Below are 14,544 nucleotides of genomic sequence, written 5' to 3' on the forward strand. Positions count from 1 at the left end.
GTATGCATGCATGCATGTATGTATGTATCCTTTTGATTAGCCCCATTGTCATACAAAACTAGAAAAAGATTGGATAAAATTGGTAAGGTTATTCTAAGTGAGCTTAGAGCATCACTCCTCGACAACAGAAGCTGTGCTTGCTATACATACGCATGATAACATTACTTGGTGGCACAGGGCTGATGGGGTGGTAGAAAGTTTAGGATCGCTTTGAGCTTATGGCCAGCTTGGGATACATGATAAGACCCTATCTCAAACCAAACAAAGCTTAACCAACAAAAATCTGTGGAACGGAATCCCTTTTTTGATTCAGGGTCTTGTGCAACTGTAAGGCCAGGGTGACCTCAAACTATAGATCTTCTGTCTCGGACTCCTGAATGCCAGGATCACAGGTGTGTAACATCATATCCTCTTTAAAATGATCTCTAAGGAACACTTGCCTATAGTTAAAAAGTGCAGTTACCTCTCTGTGTCCTGGCTGAATCTGTTAAGTTCCTTCCCTTTGAGTGGTAGCTGTAGAAACTGTTTGCTGTCTTAGTTGAAGTTTCTGTTGCTGTGATAAAACACTATGACCAAAACTAACTTTGGAAGGATGAAGTCAGAGGGAACTCTTTGGAAACTTAAATGTGAGGTTCTACAGTGCTAACAGTAAGTTGTGCTAACTGTGTGTACATAGTAACAGTGTAACAACTGACTAAGCCCCCCCCCCCTTCTCAACTGTCCTGTGTATGCTTATGGATTTTCTGAGGCCACACATTAGAATTTTGTTGTTTACCCTCTCCATTTCTTTAGGTATGGTTGTTCATAGTGGCTCTGTTTTGCTAAATTTTAGGTTGGTTTTCTCTCTAGGAATGAGTTTTATCTTCATCGTTTGTGGGAATTGAACACAGAGCCCACCGCATGCTAGGTACCAACTCTGTAACCGAGCTGTATCTAAGCTATACCCAGGCCTTGCCTTCATAGGTATTTCTTCAAAGATGTGCTCCTTCCTGCCTGGAAGTAACCACAGAATCATGTCTTCGTTTATGAGGAGCGAAGGAGACAAGAACACCGAATGTTGAGGCCCTGCAACATTTACTGTTGAGCTGAAGTTGCATGTCATTGAAAATGGAATCCCAAGCATTGGTTTTCTTGTGTAGAACCTCAGTAGACTGGAGCTTTCAGTAACAAACTCTAACCTCTTCTTGTAACAAAACCATATTTTGTTGTATCATGAAATCACTTAAGAAATGTAGAAATTAGTGTTTGGATTCTAAGCTAGTGCTCTGATCTTTCTGCTACTAAAGCATATGGTTTGCATAGATATTTGTCTTGCCTCTCACTCAGGTGTGGACACCTCAAGATCGCCAGTGCATCCTGAATTCCTTGGCACAGTTGCTGCTAGATAAAGACTATACCCTTTTGCTTGGTCGCCAGTTGCGCCCTATCCTTTTGGATTTGCTGGAAAGAAATGCTAAAGCCATTAAAACTGGAGGCCAAGTCAACCATGATCTGCATGAACGGCTCAGTGTATCAATGAGCAAACTCATTGGTAGCCATCCTGATGTTCTTCCGTGAGTAGCAATTTGATCCATATTTCTCTGTAAGGTGATAACCTCTTTTCTAGTGGGGTGGCTCTTGCTCTAACCAAAGCACTTGGGAGGTTGAGGTGAGAGACTTGTGCACTTGTGGCCAGCCTCCAACATACAGCAATACCTCTGGTTTTTTTGTTTGTTTTGTTTTTTAATTTTATTTATGTATTTTTTTTAAGGAGTCATGTCAGAACAGGGCATCAGATTCCTTTATGGCCATGATCCACTATGTGGTTGCTGGGAATTGAACTCAGAACCTCTGGAGCAGCTGGTGTTCTTACATACTGAACCATTTCTGTAGTCCTAGAGGGCTGGGGAAGGAGTTGTTTTAAGTTTGGTTGTTTTACAGTCATTTATTTATAGAGGGTGGCACCGAGGTCAGAGAATAGATTGGGTCAGTTCTCTCCTTCCACCATGTGTTTCCTGGGAGTTGAATTCATGTATGTGTTCAAGCTTGGTGGCAAGTACTTAACCCCTGAGCCATCTCCTCACCTGCTTTTATTGGGTATCTAGTGTGACCTCAGTCTGGTCCTGTCTCAGTCTACCAAGTGCTAGGACTACAAGTGTGTACCAGTACTCCTGGCTTAGCTGTGATGACAGGTTTGAGGAAGCAGCCATATGTCCCAGTCATATCAGAATCTGGCAAGATGTGCGGATGAGGTAGATCTGAGGTTGGGTGAGAACTCTTCCCAGAGCAACTGAAAGGGAGAATTAGCTAAGCTTCTGAGACTGGAGCTGACTCACTAGCTAAGAGCTCTTGCTGCTCTTGCAGAGGACTAGAGTTCCCAGCACCAACATCAGTTGTCCACACTTCATACAGCTCCAACTCTGGGATCTGACACCCTCTCTGGCCTCCTCGGGCATCAGAATTCCCATGTATACAGGTAAACAACAGAGTCTTTATAGGGAAGAAACTGTCAGACTAGGAGTGTACCTCAACTTGACGCTGTCGTGTATGGCCTGGGTGCAATCCCTAGTGCTGCTCCCCACCACCCAAAATAGTCTATCAGATTGGTAGGTACCTATGCAGAACTGGATTCTGATGTGTGATTGGTTTCATTTGTAGTAGGTTGTGTCTTGTAGGTTTTTACGTTGAGAAGACTAAGGGCTTTCATTCTGAACACTGCCTGATATAGGTTTTTCATCTGGACTTAACACAAGGAAAGAAGAAATGAAAGGCTGTATTTTTATATTTTTATATGCTATTGGAGAAGTAGAAGGAAGTGGCCTTAGAATTGAATTGTGGCAACTTGGAACTCCCACCTCTAGAAAATGTGTTAGGAATATGTTAGAGATTCATTAAGCTAGTGAATTAATTTTCTGTTTTCCACCAGCATCAAATTTTATAATCTTTTGTGTTTGTTTGGTTTTGGCCTCAAACTCACAGAGATCCACCAGCCTCCACTGTCCTAGTGCTAATATTAAAGGCTACAGGTGTGTGCCGTCCAGCTCCTGTCAGCCGCCCCTGGTACATCCCCTTCTCTGCTTCATGTCCTCCTCTTCTGTTTTTGTCTTTCGTTTGTTTGTTTTTTGTAACCTGTTGAATTCAACTAGTACAACCTATTGGAATGCCGACTGATCTTTTAGCTTGATGCTGTACAGGTGAATTCATGATAGCCATGGCCACCACGTCATGTCCAGGAAACAGCATTACACAGCACCCCTCTCCATCCTCGGGTTCAAAGAAAAGCATGCTTAGCTAACACTAATGTGGAAACTCCTGCCCTGAGCTCTGACCCATATAGGTATATTTCAGCAATTTCCATACCAGTTTATTATTAGAGAGTACCCCAAATCCTTCAAGATTCCAGAATGGGTACCAAAAGCATGTTTAAAGTATAATAGGGACTCTAAATAATTAAAAATTCATGCTTAGAAATATGAATAGCCTAGGTCCCGATGGCCAGAGGAGTTATGTCTTTCAGAACTAAGAGTTCTGTAAATTGTGATGCTACAGGCAAGAAAATGAGTACACCCCCAGCTCTGGTTTAAACTGTAAATTAACTCATTTCATCTTACCATCTCTGTCTCAGGTTCTTGGTTAGCAACGAATCTCAAAACCCTGGTAACCTTTTCTCACACATACTTATGTTGTGAACGTATTGGCGATTGTGTACATTGATGTACTAATGGGTGTGCAATTAAAAAATGACTGCGTGGTTCATATATGGTTAAGAGCAGTTCATGTTGATGCAGCTGTCAACACAGTCACTTTAAGAGTTTCCATATATTTTTTTCTCATGTGTTTTGATGCTGGCGATTTAAATTGAGGCCCTGTGCATGCTAGGTAAGTATTCTGACACTTTAGTCTTCTCTAGTCCTTTAAATCTATTTATAAAATTGCTGACTTTGAACTTAATGATTTTCTTGCCTTAACTTCTGAAGTTCTAGGAATATATGACACCTGATACTAATTCTTTGAATCCTCTCTCTCCTCCTTCCCCCACACAAATCTGAAAGTTTGCAATTTTGGTACTGTTTTTGGAAAATCAGCTTTTTTTACTTTGGTTTTTATTATTGAACTCAGTTTTTTTCTGTTATGTTGAACTTCATGTTCTATCTGCAACTAACAATTATTTGCGTGTGTTTGTGTCTGTATGTGTGTGTTCTCGTAAAGATCTCTGTATGCTTTAATTTGTAGCCTAAGCACCAGGTTTTGCCTCCCCTAGATTCAATTGAACATTCTCTTTTGTTCCTCTTCTGTTTCTGTTTGTGGCTCTCCCTTATTGAGCAGCATGGCAGGAAGGATTAGCGCATGGGTTTGTCTCTAGATAGTGACATAGTATGTTCCTCATAGTGAGAATTCAGTAAGTGTTCAGTGAGTACATTAAGTAATTACTACTCAAAATGTGTGCAGCTTTTGTGGGTAAAACCTTTGGTGATTTGCAGATTCTCAACTGCTACCTCATGCCAGGGCCTGGATCCTCAGCCTGAAATGGTTGCCATCTTTAGGATTGTATTGCTTCAGCATTGTTCTCTCCATGTTCTACCGTACCAAAAGTTCTATTTAGTTCTGCAGTCCTGTCCCTCAGCACTTGGCTGCTTCTACAGTCAATGAAGATGTTCATGTCCAGTCTTGTCCCTGAGTACAGATGGGCACTTGGCTGCTTAACTAATGAGTATTGATACTGTCTTCCCTCCTGAAGGTTTGCCCTGCGCTATTTCAAGGACACCTATCCAGTTTTTCAGAGACTCTTCCTTGAGAGTTCTGATGCAAACCCAGTGCGCTATGGACGTAGGCGGATGAAGCTCCGGGACCTAATGGAAGCAGCCCATATATTTCTGCAGCACAAGCAGCCTGTCTTTCGGGAGCTCTGGGACTGGAGTGTGTGTGTCCCTCTCCTCAGGAGCCATGACGCTTTGGTGCGCTGGTATGTGACTTAGCCTGTGCTGACTTGGGGTGGGAGTGGGGAAGGACAAAGAAAACCTTTAGATATGGTTGTTGGCTTTATGGGTGCTGTCTGTATGTTTGTTGGATCCCGGAATTGCAGTTATGGGCAGTTGTGAGCTGTCATGTGGGTGTTTGGAATTGCACTCCAGTCCTCTGGAAGAGCAATCAATGCTCCAAACTGCTGATCCATTTCTCCAGCCCTAGATCTTGTTCTGTTTTGGTCTTACCCCCTTTCTTTATTCATCCAGTTTTGCTTTAGAAAGAGATCATATACATGGAGTATCACCCTTTTTCCTGTTCCAGGAAAGCAATTCATTGTGTTTGCTTTATGTTTTATCTCATAGTGTGTGTTGTAATGGTTAAGATTTTATTCTCTAGTGTTTAACTGATAAGTACTTTCATTAATCAACGGGAGGTCAGAAGTGATATGCTTCTTTTTCCTTCAGGCATACAGCTAACTGTCTTGCTTTGGTGACCTGCATGAATGAAGAGCACAAGTTATCCTTCCTCAGGAAGATTTTCAGTAGTGAGGAATTAGTGCATTTCAGGTTGAGGTAAGTAGGGGCCTACTTGCAGGTCTTGCGTGTGTTTTTGGGGCAATTCATGGACATTTTTTTCCTCTTAGGTTGTTAGAAGAGGCTCAGCTACAGGATTTGGAGAAGGCCTTGGTTTTAGCCAACCCAGAAGCCTCCCTTTGGCATAAGGGAGAGGAACCTCAGTACATTCAGGGACACCTAGTTTCAGCTGACCTCTCTTCCAGTGTGGCAGCCGTCTGTGGTGTGGTACTACCTAAGCAATCTTCCAGCCCTGCAGAGCAGCAGGTATGGTGGCCTCTCTAGGGGCTATGCCCCATGAACTGTGAATGTGCAGTTTCTTTGGCAGAGTCCAGGCATCATGCGTGATACACATTGAGTTCGCCAAAGTGATGTTCCACTTTGGAAGTGTTTAGTGAGAAATGAAGATAAATTCACCTCTGAGTTTGTCCTGGGTCCTCTCTTCATCTCCTTTAAATCTGAAAGTAGAAATAGAATGTCGTCTGTGTGCTGCCTCGATCTTTAGCAAAATGTAAAGATGTGCCTAATTACACAGGCTAACTGTGGTCCGAGCTATTTAGTAGGCTGAGGCAGGAGGATCTCTTGAGGCCAGCATAAATAATACAGCAAGGCTCTGCCTCAAGAATAGTAAAGAACAAGACAGTAAACCAAGGCTGATTGTGAAAGAGACTTAAGGCCTGAGGCTATAACTTGTTATAAAAGCACATACGTTGGCTAGGCCAGGATCACTTAACAAAACAGAAGACTGAAGTCCTTACTGTACCTGAAAACATCAGATGCATTGAAACATAATGTATTCTCTCTGCCCAGATTTTCACATTCTTTTAATATGTGTGTGTTTTTACATCTGTGCAAGAGGTGCATGCTTAACATGTAAGAAACATACAACTAGACTGCTAGCTCCTGCATTGTTGATCTTTTAAAGTTTTTACAAATTTTCTTTTAAATTTTTATGGGTGGCTGTGTGTGCCTGAGTGTGTGTTTTGTACATCACATGAGTGCAGCAGCCCTTAGAAGTCAGAGTTTGTGCTTGATACCCTGGAACTGTAGTCATAACCCCTGCACTGCTAGTTTAAGTATAAAATGTTAGCATATGGAAAGCGGAATTTTAAAGAAAAAGCCACTGGTGATTGATGACGTTCTTAAATTTATTTAGAAATTGTTCTAGGTCTGGAGAGAAAACTCCACTATTAGGATTAGTTAGTGGGCCAAGTATGGTGGCCTTTAGTTGTAGCACTCAGGAAGCAGAGGCAGCCTTTGAGCTTGAGGTCAACCAGGATTATAAATCGAGACCCTGCCTCAAATAAACAAAAGTGCTCTGCTCTTCCAGAGGAACCCTACGCAGTTCAGTTTCCAGCATCTGCAGGAGATAGCTCACAAGGCTGTGTGTGATGCCAGTTCTAGAGGATCTCGTGGCCTCTTCTGGACTCCATAGGCAACAAGTACACATGTGGTATACGGGTGTGTGTGTGTGTGTGTGTGTGTGTGTGTGTGTGTGTGTGTGTGTGTGTAATGCCCATACACATAAAATTATTTGAGTTTTTAAAAAATAAAAGGGGTACCTCATATTTTTGCTCTACACAAAAATAATTTTTAGAACATGAAGAGCTTTTCCTTCTGAGTTTGGCTCTCACACTTTTTATGATCTAAGGCCAGTAGAAGCATTGTTGCAGAAATTGATTGTCTTTTGAGGGAAGGGCTCTCTTAATAGTTTTTCCATTTCTCACTTTTCTTCTTAGACAAGTGACAGGAGTTCTTCACGCGATCAGGAGCTGGCTCTTACGTCCTTTGTGTTGGTTGAATCTGTGTGTAAAAATCTTCAGATGCTAGCTGTTGCAGTGGCTTCTCAGAATGCCGTGTTGCTGGAAGGACCAATAGGAAGTGGTAAAACTTCCTTAGTTGAACATTTAGCTGCAGTGACTGGTAGAACAAAACCTCCTCAGCTTCTCAAAGTCCAGCTTGGTGATCAGACAGACAGCAAGGTAATCAAGAAGCGGCAAGTATCGCTGGGTCAGTATTTGCAGTGTATCAGCATGCTAATGTTTTTGATGGAGCATAGTTATTGCCCTTGCTTCTGACTTTTGGAACAAGCTTTGTAAACCTCACACACCTCCTTCTCTTGTTGAAATTTCATGTCTTTTCAAAGGAAATAGCTTTGCTATCTCAGGTGTTTGATTTCTCTGATTTACCTCTTTGCACAGATGCTACTCGGCATGTATCGTTGTACAGATGTCCCTGGAGAGTTTGTATGGCAACCTGGCACACTGACACAGGCAGCCACAAAAGGTCACTGGATCCTTCTGGAAGATATTGACTATGCTCCCTTGGATGTGGTATGTTATCTTGCTAACCCTTTACTCTGCAGTTTTGTCTTTGAAGGACATTTTGTCCACAGTCCCTGCGAATGGTTTGGTGTTTTGAATTTTACATGATAAATTGTAAGAAGCTCATTCATAGTTACCTGCCTAATCTGACTTGAGAACTTGGGTTTCTTCACTTGTCTTATGTTTTATAGAGTATTTATTGAATGCTTTGTACTATTTTTTTTTTTTTTATAGTGATTGAGTACCTGGTAGGAACTGTTAGTGATTCATTGGGGACTTTGAGATCAACTTTTAGGTGTGGCAGCTGTAGAATAAGGCTACAAAAGGTTGTTTTTTTGGGTTTTTTTTTGTTTTGTTTTGTTTTTTTGTTTTTTTGTTTTTTTTTTTTTTTTGAGCTGCCTTTCATTATACAGCTGTGAAATTTGTTATATAGCCCACATTGATCTCGAATTGACATTGCTCTTGACTCTGCAGTGATTATAGGAGCATGCCACAAGGTGGCCTGTTTTGGTTTTTAGAAAGATCACTTCTGCAGTAAAGTGGCAATCTGTTTGCTCTGAAATCCTTAAACTATGACCAAAAAAGATATCCTAAGGTTAAGGTGTCTCTACAGGTTCTGTAAGGCAAATGTTGACATTAGTGCATATTGAACTGTACATACTGGAGAGACAAACAATGGTTATGTGTGGGAAAGGTACTTTTCTCCCACCAAATCTAGCTGGTTCTGGCTCATTCTTTATAACTTAGTGATTCTTTTTATGTTTGGAATAGGTTCACTGAATTCTGAGTTAAGCTTATACTGTTGGGTCATTTGCATCTCTTATAAGACCCTTGAATTTAAGAGTCCTAATTTCTGTTTACATCCTACTGTCTTCTCATTTCTGGGCCACAGTAGCACTCAGTGAGTATTGAGTAAATACTGGAGTGCAACTTATAGAACACAAATGCATTTGATTCCAGTTTGCACTGTGAAAACTGGATGGTGTTTCCTTTAAGGATATGTCTATCATCCGGAGACAGATGGTGTTTGCTTGTTTGATTGTTACTTCTGTCCCGATGGCTTTATCAGTAGGGTTTTGTGATTTAGGTTTCTGTGTTGATTCCTCTACTGGAAAATGGAGAACTTCTGATTCCTGGCCAAGGCGACTGTTTGAAAGTAGCTCCTACATTTCAGTTATTTGCAACCAGGAGGTATGTCTGACTCTGTTCCCGTTCTCAAATCCCTTTTGGTTTTTGCTTTGCTGAAGTCATTTATGCTTTACAGAAACATCTTGTCATTGATATCTAAACACACCACGGCATTATTCCAGTTATTTAAAAACAATTTGATAAAAATTCTATCAGTCCTTTTTAAAATGACTTGGGGGTCAAAAATCAGCCTTTAATTTTTCACCTGTCCTCATTAACTTAGCACTAAAATGGCTGCTTTTATTTTTGAGTGCGTGTATAGCAGTTACCCTATTTATGATTTTCCTACCATGGTTTTAGTTGCTCAGTCAGTAGGATTTGAAATATTAATGGAAAATTACAGTAATAAAAATTCATAACTTTTATCATATTGTTCTAATTGGTTGTTTTGGCATTTCATAGATTTGTTGTAGAGGTTGCTGCACAACAGGCTGTCATCAAATAATAAGCTTCTATTTCTCCCAGGAGTGGGGATATCATATTTTATTCTTGTTTATCACCTCTTGTTTTGCCTCATTAATAAAACTTTACCATTGGTATAGTTATATAGATTGTGTACTGTCTGGTTTCAGTCATCCATCATAGATTTTAGGGGAGTGTCCTGCATATGAATTAGGTTAGCTATAACTCAGCTTGAAATCTGGACCTTTTATGTGACACTGTTGGATTCTCGTTAAACTGCAGGCTCCTGAGCTGTGGAGGAAGTTGGTACCGACCACTGAATAGTCATGCTGCTATGCTAGACAAATACTGGACCAAAATTCACCTGCATAATCTGGACAAGAAAGACCTGAGGGAGGTATGCAGCTCTGGATAATAAGGGTGCTTTTCATTTCTGTTTTTCATCACAGAAATGCCAGTAGCTCCGCTCAGGTAGAAATAGAGGGGTCTGCCTAAATGAAATAGCTGAAGTCTAGTTCATAGAGAGACATCCCGGGCCCTGGAAGTCGAGGCACTGCACTTGAGACAGAACGTTGATTTCAGCAGACACCTAACATTTTTCAACCCTCATTCTTATTTTTTTTCTCTTTGCTTTTTTTTTACAACAGAATTTTTTTTTATAGCCCTGGCTGTCCTAGAGTTTGCTCTGTAGACCAGGCTGACCTTGAACACACAGATATTCACCTGCCTCTGCCTCCCAACCACTGGGATTAAAGGTGTGTGTTACCACTGCTCTGCCATTTTCTCAAACTTTGTGTCCCAATTACGTCTTGAATAGGCCTTTTATTCTCTGCTAGCAGTGTCCGCTCAGCCACCTGCAACCAACAGGCTCCTTTCTACTCCCTGTCTCCTTTCTACTTCCCTGTCTCCCATGCTTCCCCGACCACATGGTTATTTGGCACGGTGATACACTTCTCACACAAGTCAGATGAAACTAGGGTTCCTTTTTTATTTTAATTTCCCTGTAAAGCACTTTATAAAGTGTTGTGATGGGTAGTGTGCATGCTGTGCTCTCCACTGCAGTGCTGAATAGCTGTTAGAATGAAGAGCATGGACCTGGGGCTTTAAAATTCTACATTTGCTTTTCAGAATTTAAATGCTTTTTATCAGTGACTCTTCTTTTGTGATCTGTAATTTTCTTTCCTATGTACCTTTTCATTTATTTTAGGGTTACACAATGAAACTTCTACAAAGTAGTTCTTGAGGAATTCTTTAGCAAATGAATTCCTTGTACTTGGGTACCTGTGGGCTGTTGTTTGGGTATCTTGTTTTTGTTCTCTGGACTATTGTGGTTGGCTAGTTTGTCAATAGCATGAGCAGGGGCACAAGCTGTTGGAATTCAAGTAGGATGAATGGGTGGGAGCAAAGGGAGAGTGCAAAGTCCTGTGCTTAGTAAAGATTTCAAATTTTACAAGTCGTCTTTGGTTGACTAATGTCAGTAGTTGGTGTGCATTCCCCATCCCTGTGCTTAAGGCTGGGATCCGGGTCCTTGGCCAGACTAGGACAACGTTCTTCTGCTAAGTTGCTAAGCTACTTTTAAGAATTTCTAACTGTTGAGTTACTTTTTTCTCTCCCCTGTTCAGGTTCTTCAGAACAGGTACCCAAGCCTTTTAACTGCAACTGATCACTTACTTGACATCTACATTGAGCTCACTGGAGAAAAGCATTGCTGTCCAAGTATTGGCTGTGACGAGGCACCACAGGAAGTTTCAGAAGCTGAGGGAGAAAACAGAAGAGTAGCCCTTGAGGGAAGAGAATTATCTTTAAGGTACTAGACTACACATTGCTTTCAATTGATACTTTAAAGCTTCCTTTGCTGGGAAGTTTGTAGGTAGAAGCAGATGGTCTTGACTGCTTCTGCCATTGTCAAGTGTACAGATCAAACATGTGGGTTACATGTGAGATCAGATCCCTTTGGGCAGGGTTGGGTAGGGGTACCTCGAATGTTGTAATTCTAGAATCCTAAGTGTCTGGGGCCTGGCTGTGGACCCAGACTGGAATACAGAGCTTGCATAGCTCAAAACCAGAGCTTTAAAAATAAATAGTTGCTTGTTTGCTTGTTTGTATTTTTGATGTGGTAGGGATGGGGATTGAGACAGAGTCTTTCTGTGTAGCCCTGGCTGTCCTGGAACTCTGTGTAGTCTAGGCTTGCCTCTAACTCAATACAGCCTGAAGCTACCTCCCACGTCTTGGGATGACAGATGTGTATCACCATACCTGATCTTTCTTAAAAGGTCTTAAAGCGTTTCTGGATTTGCTCCATATAATGAGTTCTATGCCTTAGATCTCCATTCTCAGTGGAGATTAGGAATGAGTGGGCCCCCTGAATTTGGTATTTAGTATTTTTCCTTGTTACCTTTTCTGATGTGGGTCAGGGAGAAACTTGTATGGTTAAGGACTTAATCTATACTACTTTATCTTTCACATTGGTAGAAAAGTGGGGAGACTTTAGTTAGCACATAATCTTAGATTTAAGACTATCATCTCTTCACCCTATGTTTTGTTTCGTTGTTTTTTAAGGGATCTGCTGAATTGGTGTAATAGAGTTGCTCATGGCTTTGACAGTACATCTTCAACAGCATTGTTGAATGTGTTTCAGGAGGTAAGACGCTTTTGGTGTCTTCAGTGGCTACCAGCTTCTCTAGCTACTGTTTCCTCCCTAGCTACTTGAACCTGAGCTGCCTTCAAGCTAATCAGATATAATGAATGTCTTGCCTAGAAGAAGGAAGGCTGAGATGAGAGCTTGGGTTGGTGTGGTATATCACAGTGCCTGTAGAGCTGTGGTCTTTATAGCTTAATATACCTCTCTTCATGTGTTTATCTTTGCTGTAGAGAAGTATATGGGAGCTTCAAAATGTGATGTAGAATGTAAAAATTGGGGGAGGGAGGAGGAAGGCCCTTTAGGAGTAGAGCTTTGTTAATTCCCTAGAAACAAAGTAGGCTTCCTAAAGATAATGGGCTCTTAAAAGACTAGTTGAAGGGAAAGCCACAACCCAGGTTGGTTTACATTCTTTCAGAATATGTGCTAAAGTGACTTTGAATAGAAAGCAACCTTAACATGCTTTGTAGCCCTATCCATCCATCCAGTTTTTCAAGACAGGGTTTCTCTGTGTATCCCTGGATGTCATGGAACTCCCTGTAGACCAGGCTAGCCTTGAAATTAGAGATCCACCTGCCTCTGCCTCCTGGGTGCTAGGATTAGTTTGTGAGGTTCAGGCAAAAGGATCACCCAGTCCCATGAATTTGGGATAATTTTTTGCCACATGGTGAGAGCCTGGCTGGTGTATTTGTTTTGTTTGAAGTTAAGTGATTTTGAAAGTTTATGAGTATGGATATTTGTGTATCTGTGTGTGTGTGTGTGTGTGTGTGTGTGTGTGTGTGTGTGTGTGTGTGTGATGTGCATGCCTGAGTGTGTGTGTGTGTGTGTGTGTGTGTGTGTGAGATGTGCATGCCTGAGTGTGTGTGTGTGTGTGTGTGTGTGTGTGTGTGTGTGTGTGTGTGTGAGATGTGCATACCTGATGCCTGAGGAAGTCAAAAGAGGGCATCAGATCCCTTGGAATTAGAGTTATAGTCAGTCATGAGCCACTATGTGGGTACTGGGTTCTCTGCAAGAAAAGTAAATGTTCTTAACTGCCCCAACATAAAATAGAATGCCAAAACAAATTACTAATATATTTACCACTGCAAAATTTCACCCTCTCTTTAGTTTTTAACCTCTATTTCCTATCTTTTAACACTCTAGAGAGGGCTAATACAACCTTCTTCAAGTGTCTTTCTACTCGCTATCCTAGACTTGACATAAGAAGGAATATGCCACATGTTGCCTTTTTAAATCCACCTCTTGCCTTCTGCATATTTTCATATTTAATCCTTGTACCACTTAATTCTTTTTTAGGCAGAATAATACTCCAGTTGTTTATGACATTTGCTTTTTCATTAAGTAGGGCTTTATGCTTTCATCTTTTGGCAGTTGTGATGTATGAGTCTGAATATTCCTGTACAAGTACTTTATTAGTAAATAAGCAGTATTTATGTTGAAAGTAGTTAAGGATTTGTTTGTATTGGTTTCTTCCATCATGATGAGAAAATTACAGTGGCAGGGGCTTTTAGTTGCCTGACTGTACCCACAGTCAGAAAGCACAGAGAAATTGAATATAATGATACTGTCTGTGTGTGTGTGTGTGTGTGTGTGTGTGTGTGTGTGTGTGTGTGTGTCCGTCTGTCTATCAGCCAGTCAGCCAGCGGGTTCCTAGATATGAGTATAGATGCCCATAAAGGTCAGAAGATGGCATTGGATCCTCTAGCATTAGAGTCACAGACAGTGGAGAGCTGTCCAACATTCGTGCTAAGAACTAAATTTGAGTCCTGCTAAAGCAATGCATGCTCTTAAGCATGAGCCATCTTTTTGCCCTATGTATTACTCTTGTTCCCTTGGTTGCTTTAATAGGCTCTGGACTGTTTCACCGCCATGCTTTCTGAGCAGACAAAAAAACTGAAAATGGCAGAAATTATTGGAAGCAAACTGAACATTTCTAAGAAAAAGGTATGTGCTACTGCTTTATCCTGCATGTTGAAGGTGGGCTGCTTTGCTGGGCTGTTGGTTCCTCTGTAGACATTAATTGTCCGTTGCCCCCTGTCGGGGTAGTACATTCTCTGTTGTCCCATGTATCATACAGAAGACCTTGTTTTCTAGCTCTTCAGTGAGCATCTTGTTTTCAGAGTGGAAACACTCTCAGAAACACATTGTCTATACTTCAGTGTGCACGTTTTTCTAACTGCTTTTGTTCTATCCATTTACTAATTTTTAGGCAGTACCTACTGTGTAGCTCTTTCTGGCCTGGAGCACATGGTCTACCTGCCTCTGCTCAGAGTACTGAGATAAAAGGCATGTGCTCATGCCCCCAGCTTACTGTTTTTCATTGACCATGAAGGAGTAGTTTCAGTAGGTTCATCAGGTTCAACACGGAGGTTGTGGGCATATCTTACCTTGTACTTTTTTTTTTTTTTTTTTTTTGGTTCTTTTTTTCGGAGCTGGGGACCAAACCCAGGGCCTTGCGCTTCCTAGGCAAGAGCTC

General features: G+C 41.3%; 1 protein-coding gene across 3 annotated transcripts in view; it reads left to right on the plus strand.

Moving 5' to 3' along the window:
- Window positions 1-14,544, plus strand: part of Mdn1 (midasin AAA ATPase 1) — a 130,536-nt gene that overhangs the window by 7,023 nt on the left and 108,969 nt on the right. For all 3 annotated transcript variants that reach the window (XR_015619800.1, XM_087549665.1, NM_001427015.1), the window contains 11 exon segments: window positions 1,327-1,553; window positions 4,718-4,942; window positions 5,409-5,516; window positions 5,588-5,783; window positions 7,256-7,498; window positions 7,718-7,849; window positions 8,928-9,031; window positions 9,713-9,827; window positions 11,053-11,237; window positions 11,990-12,071; window positions 13,917-14,012. Coding sequence is in view for 2 of the 3 variants with exons in the window: in XM_087549665.1 (XP_087405791.1) it covers window positions 1,327-1,553; window positions 4,718-4,942; window positions 5,409-5,516; window positions 5,588-5,783; window positions 7,256-7,498; window positions 7,718-7,849; window positions 8,928-9,031; window positions 9,713-9,827; window positions 11,053-11,237; window positions 11,990-12,071; window positions 13,917-14,012 (1,713 nt within the window). In the remaining variant the exon portion in view is untranslated.

Source organism: Rattus norvegicus, chromosome 5 (assembly GCF_021556685.1).
Source record: "Rattus norvegicus strain SHRSP/BbbUtx chromosome 5, alternate assembly SHRSP_T2T, whole genome shotgun sequence".
NCBI lineage: Eukaryota > Metazoa > Chordata > Mammalia > Rodentia > Muridae > Rattus > Rattus norvegicus.